General features: G+C 41.1%; 1 protein-coding gene across 5 annotated transcripts in view; it reads right to left on the bottom strand.

The window, feature by feature from the left end:
• Positions 1-17,794, bottom strand: part of EFCAB14 (EF-hand calcium binding domain 14) — a 38,733-nt gene that overhangs the window by 3,755 nt on the left and 17,184 nt on the right. Inside the window, exons 4-10 of one of the 5 annotated variants that reach the window (XM_044914499.1) lie at positions 15,482-15,580; positions 11,771-11,881; positions 9,534-9,638; positions 8,372-8,563; positions 6,427-6,511; positions 3,866-3,979; positions 2,708-2,833 (exon numbers count right to left, since the gene is read on the bottom strand). In XM_044914499.1, the coding sequence (XP_044770434.1) occupies positions 2,708-2,833; positions 3,866-3,979; positions 6,427-6,511; positions 8,372-8,563; positions 9,534-9,638; positions 11,771-11,881; positions 15,482-15,580 (832 nt within the window). Of the gene's footprint in view, positions 1-971; positions 1,048-2,707; positions 2,834-3,865; positions 3,980-6,426; positions 6,512-8,371; positions 8,564-9,533; positions 9,639-11,770; positions 11,882-15,481; positions 15,581-17,794 lie in introns of those variants that run through there. The other 4 variants (XM_021684278.1, XM_021684276.1, XM_021684277.1 and 1 more) reach the window with 4 other exon arrangements.

Raw genomic sequence — 17,794 nt, forward strand, 5'->3', positions numbered from 1 at the left:
AGGCCTTAAGAGCTAATGACAGGAGCTGAGCCCGTAAAACAGACTGTTAGTCAGAGGTACCATATCACCCAGCAATTCCACTCCTAGGTATATACTCAAAAGAAATGAAAACATATCCCCACACCAACACTTGTACATGAATGTTCATAGCGGCATTATTCCTAATAGCCAAAAAGCAGAAACAATCCAAATGATGAATGGATAAAATGTAGTATATCCATACAATGGAATATTATTTGGCCATATAATGGAACGAAATACCGCTACATGCTACAACATGGATGGACCCTGAAAACATTACGCTAAGTGAAAGAAGCATGTTGAAAGAAGCATGGATATGAGGCCATGGATCATATGATTCCATTTATATGAAATACCCAGAACAGGCTCCAAAGATTTTGGTTGAACGATTAGTGGTTGCCAGGGGCTAGGGCATGGGGGAATAGGAAGTGACTATTTAATGGGTACAGGATTTCTTTCCAGGATGATAAAAAAATGTTCTGGAATTAGATGGTGGTGAGGGTTGTACAACATGTGACTATACTACAAACCACTTAATTATACATTTTAAAAAGGTGAATATTATGGTATGTTAATTTTATCTCAATTAAAAAAAAAGCAAAGGACTACAGATCTCTTCGAAGTGATATTACAGTGTATATGAAGCATCAGGCACCTGTGTGCTCTTTCTCTCTCTCCCAGCTAAGAGAGAGAGTAGTATCACCCATTGATCTGTAGCTTCTTTTCAATTTCGAAGGTAGTATTTGAGCCAAAAGGATTGGACAGTTTCTATCAACAGTCTCTTCTGGTATTTTCTCAAAGGCCCATAATAAAAAGGACTGATTACTTACATAATGTTTTAAAAGGACTTGATTGTGTCCCCACAGAATGACTTAATAGATTTTGTCTCTAATACCAGAAGACAGTCAGAGGCTTCTGTTTCTTTAGAAGTCTTCCTAAATCCTTTTCCTCTCTTCATTTAGTCAACCCCACACCTAGATTCTATAGGCCTCCTGCTGTTTGGTACTTAGGAAGAATGCAAATGGCCTGAAGGGACAGAAAGCAGTTGCAATACAAGGTCAATCAAGGAGTTTTGAGCTTTTGAAGAAGGCCCTACCTTCAGTCCTGAGACAGATCCAGTGAAGCAGCTAGAGAATCTCAAAAGCTCTGAAAGCCAGGAAAAGCAGGTGGGACGCTTGTTCTCAATGCCTGCCACCAAGTGGCTAGCTGGAAAATGTTTTTTGTGTGTATAGGGCATGAGCTTATAAAATTGTTGTAGTATTCAAATAAAAATCTTATTGCTGCTTTGGGTCATTTCAAAAGTATAGTCATCCAAAGTACATAAGGCCTATGTTAGAGACTGAAGTACAAATGTTAAGATGGCTATTTCTTAATCTGCTCTAACAGTCTTTCCTCCATTCATTCTCAATTTTTGATGTAATAAATGTCAAGTGGGAGAAGGCACTTGTATTGCCAATCAACAATTTAACACTCTCCTGTCTCCCCAGAAAATAGAAAGAAAAAAAAAACTGGGGTGGGACGCCTGGGTGGCTCAGTCGGTTAAGCATCTGCCTTCGGCTCAGGTCATGATCCCAGAGTCCTGGGATCGAGTCCCGCATCGGGCTCCCTGCTTCACGGGGAGCCTGCTTCTCCCTCTGCCTCTGTCTCTCTCTCTGTCTCTCATGAATAAATAAATAAAATCTTTAAAAAAAAAAAAAGAAAAGAAAAACTGGGGATAAGGGGAAAAAGTAATTGCAATTATATGGCAATATAATTTAAGTCTTCTATGTTTTAAGCATTAATTATAGACCGTAGATAACTCATTCACTTAACAAATATTCACCTGTACCAGGCACTATGCTAGGGGCTGGGAGTAAAGTTAATTTTCTATCTTCCCAGGAAATTACAACAGAGTGACATGTGCTAAACGGGCAAATATACAATATTATAAGACAGCAAACACAGGAAGCATCTAATCCAGTCCTAGGAGATAAATTGTTTCCTGGTGGAGCAGTATCTAAGTTAAGGTGGAGAGCCAGACAAAGGTAGGTGGGTGGGAATGGGTGATTTTACAGGCAGTTATCCAATGCAAGATCAGGTGACTCTAAACATCACAATGAAGAACAGCATATACGTTGCTGGAAGCAAGGCGAACATGTTTTACTGGGAATCATCTCCTTCCTACTAATGTTTATTTTCAGCCAAAGGACCCCTCCTCATTTTTGGAAGGCCTTAGCAAATAGGGTCAACTTCCATTTTGCTAATCTCACGGTATTGTGGTTGCTTATTTGCCTTCTCCACTAAACCGTCACATCCTTGAGGAAAGTGAGATCGTATCTTACACTGTATTTTTACTGCTTAGCACTGGGTCTAATTAGGCACTCACTCAATGAATGAAGGCTCTATAGTGCACTGGTTAAGAGTGCAAACTTTGGTGTCAGATTGCCTTGGTGTAAATTCTGCCTCAGTCCATTATTTGCTGTGTGGACTTAGGCAGTTTCCCTATTGAGAAAATGGGTATAACACATGAATATTTATGTTCCCAGGACTGTTAACAGGATTATATGATGTAATGCATAGCATATCAAGTACCTGGCTCACAGGAAGTGCTCAATGTTAGATAGGATTCTTTTTCTTGTAAGTTAAAAAAATTACAAAATTTGAGCTTTGAACATTTTCCCTATTACTCCATGGTATAAAAATTTACCTTTGATGCTAGAAATTCCTGGTAGGGCAATAGGTCTCAGCTGCACAGCTTTCTCAGTTTGATCTCCAAGAGACTGTGGAAATTTTGGCAATGCCGACGGCTTTGATGTGAAACTCTGTATTTGCTCTGTAACAAACACATACTGTTGTAGTAGTATCAAATGCGACACCAAATTAAACCAGTACTGAAGGTCACTTTTTAGGGCAATTGCATATGTACTTAATTTAAGAAAAATAGTTCAGAATTAAGTAGCACAGTGACTACCTGAAGTTAAAGGCATGGACTGAGATATGTTGTGTAGGCAAGTGAAGATCAATCAGTATCATATAACATTAGGGTTTAAGTTGTGGGAAGCCCAGGGGCAGCTCTTATAGTACAAGTCAGCATTATATAGGTTTAGATGCTAAGAGTTTAAGCTGCAAGTAAGAACAGCACTGGATATTTGATATCCTAGGAGCCATACTATAAGCCTGACCTGGGGTATGTGCCACCAGATCAGCTGGTGCTGAAAGAGGGCTTTCATACAATTATGCAGCATGATGTTAGGACAAAGCCTCCCACTGTAGTCTGCCCCCATCCGAAAGAGAGTAAGAGAGGTTGTAATGCTTTCCCCCAAATGAAAAAATATTTGTGGGGAGTAGGGGTCAAAGCAAACCCAGTCCAGTGCTTTGGTTACATCCTTGTGGCACCTGCTAATATTGATTAGGTATGTCCCTACCTAGAGCCAAGGGCCTTTCCAAATCAATGATCCTATCTATCATTATTTGTTAATGGTTTTTCAGAAGGACTAGTATTTATTTTTAAGTAAATTTTATGCACTTAGAGTAATGAAAAGACTCCGTAAACAACATTTAGGGCTGGTTTAATATACACTATGACAGTTACATTTTTGCCTATAATTGGATGCAGACAGCATGGAGAAGTCTATTTCAAGCTAAACATTACCCATTCTTTCCTTAATAGTCTGGAATACAAATCATGTACAAAATGGGCTTTTTCTAAATGAAACCAAAGTGTATCAGCTTCATCTCGATGCACTCAGGCATCATTCCCTCAGTTTGATCGGTCTTGCTGGAACACCTTTCCCCAGTCCCTGTGTGGGAGGCAGGCTGCCCAAGCCTGCGTGAAATATTCAGAAGCCAGCCCTGAGTATCTCACCTTTGTTAGTGGTGTCTGGAGGCCTGTTGCTCTCAGGTTTGTTTGTGAGAGCACTGATCAGCTGCAGTTTTTCTCTTAGCTTGGATACTTGAGAATCTGAACTATCTTCTTTCTGCCCAAAACAAAGATCACAGAAGGCTTAAGGTGGAAGTAAGACCTTATCTGATTCCTCATTATATTCCCAGAGCCTATTTAGCATGTAGGGCTTGACTTCCTGTAGGTTCCCTATTAAAAGTAATAAAAGAATGAATCAACAAATACTATAGAAATACCTTTGGTACTCAGAGTTGATAAGGGCCTAGCGGGACTTGAGGCTAGATCATTAAGGGAACATTATGCAACAGATGACCTGATTCACTGTGAACATTTGGTTGATGGGGGAAGGTATGCATGTGTCAGCAGTAAAGGAAATGTACCCTTGCTCAGGTGCTCATGCAACACCAATTTCCTAAATGAGTAGATATTATTTTCTAGGAACTATTTCACACTAAATAATTTTCCTGATATCGTACTTCACCTTGTGACTAAACAAATTTAGGGAGTGTTACACTCTTATCACCTTTAAAAAAAAAAAAAAAAAGCAACCAACCTTGGCTTTTCCTTCTCTCCCCACTATGGTGAGGATTCAACTGGTGGCAGGAACTGCTGGGAACACACAGAAGGACTGCAAAATTCCTAATTCATTAACTTACTTATATCTTTTTAAAAGTTTCTTCTCTATGCCCTTTCTCATTCCCAGGATGATCCAGAGTGGCACATAAAAAATACATTTAATTGTAAAAAAAGAGAAGTCTGATTTCTGTGAGGCTTAGGCTTTTCTAACTGCTTAGCCTAGTGTGAAAGGTCCTAATCCTATGTTCAATGACAGCACCAACTTATTACATGGTTCTTTTATTCAGTTATTTCCCTCTGATTTTTATTTCTACTCTTATAGTTACCATATAGAAGATTGCTCTTGGTTTATTACGGAGCTAATATATGGACACAGGTGACTAAAGCTAGGTACTAAATACTTGAATTTACAAAGAAATTTGGGAGAAATTATATCCAGTTAGGATGCTTAGGACAAAGGGACCAACACACTGGGATGACAGTTTAAAACACAAAGGGTCTGAAAACAAAACCAGGAAATTTAGGCAAAAAATGTGCATGAGCTGCATTTGATTCTGAGGTTTACAATTAAAATCTGGACTGTTGCTGAAATCACTAAGAATCTCCAGCAGTAACCACCTGTTACTTTTTGTGTTCAACATGTATATCTGGATCTTTGGTTTTTCTTGTCATTCCCCAGGTGGGTTATTTTTATTTATTTATTTTTTCAAAAGCAGTTAGAAAACTCAACAAAGGCCTAGCTCACAAAGCATTAAAATCTTAATATAGCTAGACTATATGAAACAGTTAGGGAAGAACGAATACAGATGGAAAGTATTACATCGAAAACTGCCTGTACTATGTATGGTTCATTTCCAAGTGCATTTCCTCTGAACCTCATATCCTTGAGCTCCTCACACACAATGGGCATCTCAGATCGTATTTTAGCCACTCAGCCACAATCTTCTGGGCTTTTACTTTATCTTAGCCCAGATCTTATAATATTAACACTCTAATCACAGAGAATGTTGCAAATAAACTTTCTTTCCTGGGATATCAAAGCATATCACAGATTGTCCTACCTTGACAATTTGTCAGGGAAGAACTTAAAAAAACAGGGGAAGAGACAAGGTGAAAGGAACGGGCTGGGGCTTAAATGGACTACATATGTACTGAGACTGCAATCTAAAAATAAATGCTGATTAGTCACCAGTTTTCGATGATCTCCGCCTCTGTTCTCTGTCATGAGTACAGATAACTTATTGTCTTAGCTTAAAAGTCATTTCCTGGGATGCCTGGCTGGCTCACTTAAGCATCTGCCTTGGGCTCAGGTCACGATCCCAGGGTCCTGGGATGGAGTCCCACATCGGGTTCCTTGCTCAGCAGGGAACCTGCTTCTCCCTCCCCCTGCTTCTGCGTGCTCTTTCTCTAAGACAAATAAATAAAAAATCTTAAAAAAAAAATTCATTTCCTTAGGGAAGCTTTCCTGATCTCTGCTAACATCCTCATCGTAACTTATATTTTTCCTTTGTAGCACTTATCATCCTTGTGCTTAATTATCTGTTCAATTATGTATTAATGATTTTCTGACTTTGAGCTCCACCGGAATAAGGGTCACATGTCTGTCCTGCTCACTGTGGTCACCCCAAGTCCTTGCACAAGGTAGATGCCTGATAAAGTACTCCCTTATTCCCTAATATACTAATTTACTAATCACTTTGTCCTGAAGTTGCAACAAATGGAGACTAAAGTACTCCTTTTGAGAAAGAAACAGTAGCTCATAAGCACAAATATGCTGTTGTGGTTTGTTTGTTTTTAAGTAATCTCTACTCTCAACTTGGGGCTTGGACTCACAACCCCGAGACTGAGAGCCTCATGCTCTATCGACTGAGCTGGACAGGTGCCCTTCAAAAGCATAAAGATGGCTGATGCATTATTTTTACCTCAAAATAAGCCCCCCTTATTTATCTTTATGCTTTGGGTTTTTAATGTATCTGTTCTGTTTGTCACTTGACGCAAGGACTCTCTTTTCAGAGTGGTGGCTCTATCATCCATCTTAAAGGGTAAAAACAACAAGATTAAAGGCAAACATTAAAACTTAAACATCGGGACGCCTGGGTGGCTCAGCCGGTTAAGCGTCTGCCTTTGGCTCAGGTCATGATCCCAGGGTCCTGGGATTGAGCCCTGCATTGGGCTCCCTGCTCAGTGGGGAGCCTGCTTCTCCCTCTCCCACTCCCCCCGCTTGTGTTCCTTTTCTTGCTGTCTCTCTCTCTCTGTCAAATAAATAAATAAATAAATAAATATTTGAAAAAAAAAATAATAAAACTTAAACATCTAACACTTTTTTTTTTTTTTTAAATTTATTTATTTGACAGAGAGAGACACAGCGAGAGAGGGAACACAAGCAGGGGGAGTGAGAGAGGGAGAAGCAGGCTTCCCGCAGAGCAGGGAGCCCGATGCGGGACTCGATCCCAGGACCCTGGGATCATGACCTGAGCCGAAGGCAGTCGCTTAACCAACTGAGCCACCCAGGCGCCCATAAACATCTAACACTTTTAAAACACATTGGTCAAACTTCTTTAAAGGCTCTCAGAGCACTTTCAACAGAAATTCCAGTAGGAGAATGAGAGGAGAGGGAAAGGTTGCTGAGATACAAAGCTGAAACTGGGGCTTCACAAACCTTAAAACTTCTAAAGCATGAACAGTGAGAGGACTTATACCCAGAAGCATGCTAGGTAGGATGCTGCTGGAAGACACAGCAGGACAGATGGTACTACTAACAATTTCCTCTTCTGGAGGAAAAGAAAGTGGAGAGGAGAGGGACAGTATGGGGAGTTTGCGGCAGAAAGTTTTCACTATAAGACTTGAAAACCTTCAAGGCCTACTACTCATCAAATCACCCCAAATTCCTAGCCCCTACTTAGCTGAGTTCAAAAGGGCTTTTTAAAATAAGGCTCCTTTAATCTTCACAGCTTTGTAGTAAATTACACACCCTTGTAAAGCAGGAGGGGGAACAGGTCTTCTGATCTGTCACCCTCCAAGCCACGTCAAGCAAGCTGCCAAGGCTCCACTGTGGCAGAGCCTGTTCAAACCCTGATGTCCAGGGGCCGGAGTTCAACTTTACTTGTGGGCTTGTTTCTAGCTCTGCTGCTTACGTCAATTTATGGTATAATTTCCTGTTTTAGGTCTGCATTTCTTTACATATGCCTGTGTCTTCGTTGTATGAAATCTTTAAGGGTGGGGCTTGTAGCTATTAAAAAATAATCCCCAGGGATCTCAGCACAACGTCTATATGAAGGGGATTAAAAAGCACACATTTTATTGACAATAACATGAAAACCAGTAAAACACATGGTCTGCCAGCATCAATGACTTAGGTCACTCAGTATTCTCATGTAAAATGGCAGGATGGACTCAATGATCTCTCAAGTTGAGGAGCTGGTCTAGTCTGGTCTGCTTTAAATGGCTTTCCTGCGTTATATGCAAAAGGTTCACCCGAACGTGCAAACCAAGCAGGATAAATCTGAAAGTCAAGTTCAGACTTAAAGAAATGGCAAAAGATTCTTCAGTCATTGTCACTGTCAATGCTCCCACCCTTACCAACTTAAAAAAGAGCAAGAAGACCTCCCCTGGAAATATGTGCCAGAGCTTCCCTACCAGACAACGGCTTGGGGTGAGGCCCTGGCAAGCAACCAACTCCTCTACACCCACCCCCCACCCTCCCGCCACTTCCAGATCGGGGCTAACTCTGCCTGTGCCACTCACATCACTAAGCTAGTGTGAAGCATGGTACGAATGCATAGCCTCTCAAATATGCCAGGGGACTGGATCTGAAAAATCTGTGGAGTGTCATCCATGTACAGACAAAACACACTGCAACACAGAACATACCACAAAAGATCCAAAAAGGCTTACCATGCTGAGGGACAGGTTCGCTTGCTTTTCTACCTTGCTCACAGCAACCAGATCTGTTTCTATCAAGTTGACTCTCTGGGTAAGGTTACTGACCGTCTCATTCATCCCCTCGAGTTTAAGATCATTCTGTCTCTGGTACCCCACTAGGGCACTGTTTACCTCCTCTAAAGAGTTGTGAAGGTACAGGATATCCTAGAGTGGAAATAAATCAAATTGTAGAATCCAGCTAAAGACATACACGAGACAAGCAGGCCAGCAGCACTAAACAACTATTACTATGTCACGTTACTGAAGTAAACTCCTTTTCCTGGTTTAGACCATTGATTGTCTGTCTTGGGTTTGTCCCTCCACTCTAAATTGCTCCGAGTTCACTCCCTCTGGAATTGTTTGACCTCAGCTAGACAAGAGGGGAAAGGGGACTACCTACATGATTCACTCTCTGGTCCCAGAAAGCTGAGAGCTTGGGAATTGATTTCCCAATGTTCACCTCACCTGCTGGCAGGAAAGCTTGCTGGGTTATTAACTGAAACGCCTATTAACCTAATTTGTCAGAACAAAACTACCTTAGGAACAATACCAATTACTGAATTGGCTCATGTAGCAAAACCATAACAAGTAGTGCATTATTTAGTACAAGATTCAATTATTTTTATTGACATTCTCCAGTACTGATTGCTACTTAAAAAGGAATGATGACTATAGGTTTTAGAGGGCATTAAACTCAGGATAGGAATTCTTCTTAGTGAAGATTTCCTTTATTTTCTTTAATGTGATTCTGAACTCAATAGCCTTTTCCCTCCTCTTGTCTTTAGAAAATCTTGACTTCCAGGGATATGCTTTCCAACATTTTAGAAATGTTAAACTTGCCCAGATTGCTATTTTCATAAACACTTTCAGGATAATTTGGCTATTCTATGTCTTCCAAGATGTGAAAAGGAATTTACTCCACTGATTGACATGCAGGGAAAAAAAGCAGAGTGCCAAAGAAGAACCAGGATGGCATCTTGGATTCCTAAGATAGCAACACACATTGCTGTCTGCTCAGCTCTCAGGCAGGCAAATATATGCATGGGATGAGGCATGACAACACTGAGCCCAACTATTCAGGTGGCCTCCAGAGTCCACTGTGGGCACAGGGAGTAAAGCCAGAGACAGAAAGTACCTGTTTCAAATTCTCACTGTGGGTTTTATTGTCAAATTCTGATGTAGCCGAAGGTGATGGAATGATCTGGTTGCTTCCACTGGTCTCTTTCAAGAAGTGCCGATTCTGTTAACAGAAATGGAGGTTAGTAAAGGCAACAACTAGTTACCAGGTCTACTTAACCATCTGGGATGGTCCTAGAACATTCTAGCTTCCCAGAGGGGGCATTCACAGATTAATCAACAATTACTTCCCAGGAGCCTACAGTGTTACCAGTCTTATGCTAGGCCCCAAGGGCACCAGGTACTCTTGGGGATGCCAGCCTGAAGCATGGACTGGACCAGCAGCACCCAGACTCATCAGGGAACTGAGATCCTCCCAGTCTGTTTCTCATCTCTGAATGGAATGAACTCCCCAGAAACCAGTCCTGCTCTTCTCCATTACCTGTACTCCCAGAGAAACTACAGAATCACTATCACTCCCAGGGGCCAACTCAGTCTGGACCTGGCTAGTGTCATCACTTCCCCAGGACTAAAGAGATTTGTGCACTCAGAGTAGCCAGTCATGTAACCACTAGCCTTGGGCACTGAGTACAACCAAGCATGCACATTATTCATTTTTCCAGTTTTAACAGCACATGCCAAGATTTATGTCTGAAGGTTACCCTTCCCTTCCCATCCCCTTCCCACCACTCAAGTCTCTCTTTGCAGAGAATGAACACATTTATATATACACTTTTTCCCTCTAGTGGAAAAACTTTGCATGGCTTAGTCTTTCAGAGCTCATATCTATGACTTAGTATAAAATGTGCCAGTGGGGAGGATTACCACTGGCAACCATGGAAGTTTAAAAGAGGCAGATTTAATTACAACAGATTACAATTAGGGAAAATAAATGGTTTTCCCTGAATTTTGAAATCCTAGACATTTATCAACCCTGCTTTTAGAAGAAACAAAAGGCAACAATAAAGAAAATAGAAAGGTGGGAGAAAAAAACCCCATGGTTCTCTAAAGCATGAATTTTTGACTTAGGGAACATGTATTTTGGAAAATATTTATTACTTTGAGAAAATGCTCAAGATATTAACATAAGAGTAATGAAAGAATTGAATTTATTATTATGGATCCCACAGTTACTCAGCAACAGAGGTGGAACTGGAATCCAGAGTGTCTGAACACCAGCTCAACAACTGTTCCTCCGGGTCAGCCCCATTAAATACCAGTGAGGAGTACTTGTTGTGAAGAAATGAAAAACCATCCCCTTCTAGAGCTCTAATATAGCCCTGGTCTCCTTGGTACAAACTGCCCAGTTTAAACCCAAAACTCCGAAGCTGGAAAACAGCATGTGGGATAGACCTAGAAATTAGTGGAAAAGCTGGGGAACTTTTGTGTGCCTTGAACAGTCCTAATTTCATGTACACATAACTCATCTCCCCAGCAAGACGGCGAGGGCTATGCCATCCTTTTCTCCCTTTGTAAATCTTTCATGGAGCAGACTACTCACTAGGTGATTAAGGCCTCGGAATGACTGTAGACCACTTACACCCACACAACACGGAAAGACATTTGAAGACAATTCCTGAGCACTGCAGGGGTTTGCTTCTGTCTCACTTATCTGCTGCTGCGTAACAAATCATCCCCAAACTTTGTGGTTTAAAACAATTTATTATTCCCATGATTCTGTGGGTTGACTGGGCTCAGCGGGTATGGGGGTATTCTTCTGTTTCACATGGTGCAGGCTGAAATCTTTCTTTCTCTCACACTTTCATACACACACGTGCGCACGCGCACTCACGACTGCATTCAACTGGGAATCTGGCTGGAGCCGGAACATCCCAGATGGCCTTTCATTTCTAGAGTCCTCTTCACTTGGCCTCTCACCATTTCATAGTCTGGGAGCTCCATCCAAATTCCCGACCCACAGAACAGTGAGAAGTAGTAACGTGTTGTTTTAAGCCACTAAGTTTAGGGTGATTTGTTATGTAGCAATCAATACCTGTGACACTTCCCTTTCCTTCTCCATTTTCCTTCCTACCCATTCCACCCAGAACTGCATCTTACTGTCATTTCCCCCAGTATGCTTGCAAAAGACTCAGCTTTTAATTTTATCCTCCTTAACTGTGTAATTTACAGATTACATCTTTTTAAAAGGTGCATAGTAAGGTCAGTTCAGACGAAAGGGAAGATGGCATCACTCCTATTACACAGAAGAGGGTAGGCAGAATGCTGACTTCCCGCAGCATTTGTAGATTTCCTTACCATGTCACTCTGCAGTGACTCAATGGTTTTCTTGTGTTCATCGATAGTCTTCTGTATTGCCTCCACAGCAAGATGGACGCTGTTTAAAGTGTTGCCAATGGTAGCTACACTCTGAACAGAAACATGTTGTAAGACCAGCGTCTTTTCCTTTTTAAAATTTCTAATAGCGTTACTAAGATATAACTGATACACAATGAACCGCACATATTCAAAATGTATAGGTGGTAAGTTCTGATATATACACCTGGGAAACCATTGGCATGATCGAGATAATGAACATCCATCACCCCAAGTTTCCTTAGACCCCTTTGTGATTCTTCCCTCCCCCACCCCCAGGCAGCCACTGATCCACTACATATCAGTTTGCATGCTCTAGAATTTTGTATAAATAGGACCAGTGAATGAGTATGTGGGGTTTTTTGGTTTTGTTTTTCTGGTATGGCTTCTTTCACTCAGCTTCACCTTTTAAGATTTATCCATACTGTAGCCACTGAGCTTGTTGCTGAGAAGCATTCCATCATATGGATACAACACAGTTTAACTACTCACCTGTTGATGGACATTTAGGTTGTTTTCACTATTTGACTATTACAAATAAAGCTGCTGTCAACATTCATGTGCAAGTCTTTATGTGGGCATACGTTTTTATTTCCCTTCATTGTACGCTTTTTCATCATAATGCCTAGGTGGTGAATGGCTGATCATATGGTAGATACATGCTTAACTTTTTAAAAAAGCTGCCAAGATGTGCTCTAAATTGTTATACCACTTTACATTCCTACCGGCAGTGTAGGAGAATTCCAGTTCCTTCATATCCTCATCAATACTGCTACCCTCAGTCTTTTTCATTTTAGCCATTCTTTTAGGAATGCAGTGGTCTATCACTGTGATTTTATTTTACATTAAACACTGACCTAATGAAGCTCAGTGTTTTTAATTATTTCAAGTCTCTTCAAACTGAATTTCATGTAGCTTATGCAGACACAATTAACAGGAAACTACACGTTTATGTTTATATACAGCTGACCCTTCAACAACACAGTTGTTCGATTTATATTGAAAATCTACATGTAACTTCTAACTCCCCCAAAACTTAACCACTAATAGCCTGTTGACCAGAAGCCTACCGATAGCATAAACAGTTAACACATATTTTCTATACTGTATGTATTATACACTATATTCTTACCATAAAGTAAGCTAAAGAAAATGTTAAGGACATCATAAGAGAAAGTACATTTACGGCATTCTACAGTATTTACAAAAAAAAAAAAATTCCACATAAGTGGACTGCATAGTTCTAGGGTCACCTGTATATATAAAATTATATATATATAACAAATAATTTTCCCAATTTAAAGGACTTTTCCTAGATAAAAACCAAGTCTTTTTCTTAAAAAACAAAAACTAGTTCATAAATCTGGGACCCACAGATAAAGGTCTCCCACAAACTGCCCTTACGAAGCCCTGTGGTAGGTGGCAGAAGGCCACAGCTAACCCTGTAGACTGCAACTGTGTCAGGAGCAAATGATGACTTCTGAATGACAGTGGGTGGAACCCTTTTTGGCTTTGGGACACCCAGTGTTGCAGAGACGAAGGAAAAATTCCATTTGGCAGCATTTGTTCCTTTTTGCTTTAGAATCCCAGTAGCAACTGCTGAGTGGAATGAGATGCGAGTCTTCTTTAGGCTTAAAGAGCCCAAGTGGACTGGGACTTGGGAAATATGGTTCAGAAACCACCATTTTAAAAAGGCCTGTCCTAAGGGAATATCCAAAAGACTGTTACTATTTGGTGGGTGTTGTCCTCTTATTAAGATATATTGACAGTTTTATAGTTTTATTTTTTTCAAGATTTTAATTTTTTTATTTGAGAGAGAGAGAGACAAAGGATGAAAAGGGGGAGGGGCAGAAGGAGAAGCAGGCTCCCCGCTGCGCAGGGAGCCTGACACAGGACTCAATCCCAGGACCCTGGGATCATGACCTGAGCCGAAGGTAAAACACTTAACTGACTGAGTCACCCAGGCGCCCCAGTTTTATAGTAAATACATTAGTTTTTTTTAACCAAGGTTGTTTTTATTATACTGACAGCCAAGAACCCAAAAGACCAAGAGATGATATTTTCAAAATTAAAAAAAATCATGAGATATACTGAAGTCAGGTATTTGACTAACCAAACCATGACCCTCTACTTCAAAATGGAGCCACTTGTATTAAAAGTAGTATCTGATATTATAAGAGCACAGATTTCCAAAGAGAAAACACACTGGGTAAGTCTCTAAGCTGGGGTGTGTTCTGTGTGAGCTCTGTTGTAACAGAAGCTACGGACATTCAAAGACATCTACTGTTAGACGATCCTCCCTTGCTGGATGTATGAGCCCATTAGGATGCAAGATAGTAAGCTCTTGTTTAAGATTTTTTTTTTTTTTTTAAGGAAGCAGCTGACAGAGCCATGTGAATTCTAGAGCAAAACCCTGAAACTAGTATTCTCACTCACAGCAAAGTGCCTGGCACAAACTGGAGGAAGCTCCACAAATGTTTATTGAATTAATGCAATAAACCAATGTCATTTTCTAATGCAAGACTGCCAGAGTTGCTTCTGAATTAAAGACCACAGAGGCCTACCTTTTTTCCATTTGACTCCTGGGAAAAATGGCAAGAATTCGCCTCATCACATTTCTCTCCCCACCTTCCCCCATCCTCCCCTTTTAAGTTGTGAGCAGATGACCATCTTGGATAAGTAGCAAACTACGGAGACTGAGCACACACAGGTGGTATGGTTACAAAATAGCAAGTTCTGTTTCTGCAAGTGGCAGATGACTTTTCCACTCCTTTGTGGAAACAATTTATATGTTTATAAAGCCTGGCATATAGTCAAATCAAACTTCTTATACACTAACTTTGAAAAGTCAAAAATCTTAGATTCGACACCCATTCTTTAGGGGTTCCCTGAAGCTCCAGAATCCCTTCTTCCATTTCCTGCTGCAGGGTCTGATTTGCTTGTGTTCCAACTAGGTACCCTTTTTTCCTTCCTACCCCTATCCACTCTCCCCATCCAGCTCTACAGATTGCTGCGTATTATTCAGCTGGTTGGTTACTCCCTTCTGCTCTGGGCCTGAATCCTAGGGATCAAGTAAATGGGAATTCCAAATTGTTTTTTGCCTAGGCCCTAGAGTTTAGGGCACATAAGAGTGAATTGCTTAGAGGAATTTATACTCCCAGCAAGAGTGTTTTGAAAGTTACCTTTGCTCCACATCCTTGCCAACACTTATCATATCCTAAACTTCGAATTTTTGCATTTTCCCCAATTATTATTACGTTTTTTAAAAACCTCTTTCTCAACCGAAAAAAGTAGCAATTTAGAGCAACTTTCTTCTACAGTTGGTCTGCTTTCATGAAGACACTGTGGATGATGAATTGAGAATACAAGCGATGAGAAGCAAACCCACGTACGTTAACCTTTAAGAGCCCCAGAAGAGCAATCTCGGGATTCAGAGAGCCAAATAAAAAGGTGTAAATCCATAAACTCACCTGTTGCAAATTAGAGGCCCAACTAACCAAACCAAAACAGAGAGGTTCTGAACTGTTTAGAACACAGTGATATACTCTATTACTGCCCTCTTGGAGTAGCTGATTTCAAATGCCATGCTTTCAAAGAAAACTTGTTAGAAGCAACAGCAATAGGTTAATCCCAGTGCCCACATGTAGCACTTACCTTCTGAAGTCCCTCTACAGTGGCAGGCAGACTAATTAAGTCTGCAGCTGACTTAACGTTGGCTTTGAGGTGGTTTACTGCAGAAGTCAACAGAGATATCTGAAAGGAAGAGAGTAACAATGAAAAGAAAATTTGGAGAATGAATGCTTCCTGCACAGACTCTGTAGCCGAGGATAATATCAAGGCGCCCTTGGCTTTTATGTGTTTCTGGGACCCAGGCATTATACGCTGTCTGCTCACAAGAGTAGAGGAACTACAATATGTTGGATAGAATTGAGATCTGGAAGGCAGCAGTAATACCCCTTCCTTCCCTGCCCTCCCTTTTTTAAAAAAATAAAGATTTATTTATTTATTTGAGGGAAAGGGAGAGAAGAGGGGAGAGGGGGTAGAGGACGAGGGAGATAGAAACCCAAGCAGATTCCATGCTGAGCACGGAGCCCGATGCAGGGCTCGATCTCAGGGTTCTGAGATCACGACCTGAGCTGAAACCAAGAATTGGAAACTTAACCAACCGTGCCCAGGCACCTGTCTCCCTGCCCAATTTAAACACTAGTGCCAAAGAGGGAAAGGCAAGTATTATTCTTTACCCTACTCCTGGCAGCTACAAGATCCAAAATCTTAAGTTACCGAAAAGTTGCAGTGATTACAACACAATCCCTCAACAACTGGACAGGGAGAAAGCTAATGATCAAGGACCCCTGAAAGATTTCATTTTGGTAAAAAATAACATCTTGGTTATTTACTGAACTTTTGTTCCTGACCAAGTGGGAACAGACACTATAAAGCAAAAGCCCATCATCACAAAATACAGTCTACAGGAACTTGGACAACACTTTAAACTACTTGGGGATTCAGTTTTGGTTTAACAATGTGATTAATATTTCAAACTCAACAGCTCAACCAAAGTACTACTCTGTACCTGAAGGGGCTCAATAAATACCCACTGACGTGCTGACTGATGCAGTACATGTATTAAAATAAGAACTGAATAAAAATAAAATGTGTCTTCCCTTCTGCTATGTAGGGGTAGAATTCTAAATAGCTGGACTTCTCTCTTGAATGAGGACTGGGGGAACTTGTACAATACATAATTTCAGGCAGCTGAGATCATATTCTAACACCTTTGTAGTGTGGCTCAAAACATTCTTAAAAGATTCTTAGTTCCAAACTGATTTCCTGCCCCCAAAGTCTAGGATGAGGACACAGATCTACTGATAGCAATTATATTCAGAACGGCCTCACAGGGTAACCAGTGAAGTTTCTGGGCACCTGTTATGTGTCTAACACTGTGGCGGGCAGCAGATGGATAGCAGACAAAGTAAACCTGATCCCTTCTTCCCTCCAACCAGTGCTGGGCGTCTCTGTGCTGGGCATTGCCACAGGCACTGTGGAGACAATGGCCAACAAGACCACGAGGTTTTGCTCTCAAGGAGCTTACACCCTAGTAGAAGGTGAAAGAAAAACAAAGAGGGAAAGTATCAGATTAAGTACTAGCAAAGAATTTCAACAGAGTTCCTGGAGCAAGCAGCAGCGTGTTCTGAACCACGGAGTCCGGTAAGAAGCCCAGGAGCTCAGGAACTCAGGCCTCTTTCCTTCTTTCCTTTTAGGAGGCGTACGTTCACGAGCTTCAGGCCATTTTTCATTCATTCATTACTGCAACAAATGAGCCCTATTCCATACCAGTGATCTTGTGGTATTTACATTTTAGTGTAAGGAGACAGACAATTTTATATAAGAAAAACACTGGATGGTGGGGTGTATTAGAAGAAAATTAAAATAAGGTAACCTGATTAGTGACCGGGGAGCTACTTTAGATTAGATGGTCAGAGAAGGCTTCTATAAGGAGATGAAATTTTGGGGCGCCTGTGTGGCTCAGTTGGTTGAGTAACTGCCTTTGGCTCAGGTCATGATCCTAGAGTCGCAGGATGGAGTCCACGTTGGGCTCCCTGCTCAGCGGGGAGTCTGCTTCTCCTTCTGACCCTCCCCCATCTCATTCTTGCTTTCTCTTTCTCTCTCTCAAATAAATAAATAAGTAAAATCTTAAAAAAAAAGGAGGTGAAATTTGAACTGAGATCTCAGTAACAAGAAGGACTTAGTCAAAGACTGAATGAAATACGTTTCAGGGCAGAGGGAATTGCTAGGACAAATGTCCCAGCACAGGGAGGAGCTTGGCATATTTGAAGCATAGAAAGAAGGCTTGGTGGCAGAGTGAGAAAGGGGGAGGAAGAGGGAGAGATGGAGGGAGGGAGGTAGAGAGAGAGAGGTAAAGGGGTAGAGGTAGGTAGGTAGGTAACATTAAAGAAATAATTACCA

This window comes from Neomonachus schauinslandi, chromosome 4 (assembly GCF_002201575.2).
Source record: "Neomonachus schauinslandi chromosome 4, ASM220157v2, whole genome shotgun sequence".
NCBI lineage: Eukaryota > Metazoa > Chordata > Mammalia > Carnivora > Phocidae > Neomonachus > Neomonachus schauinslandi.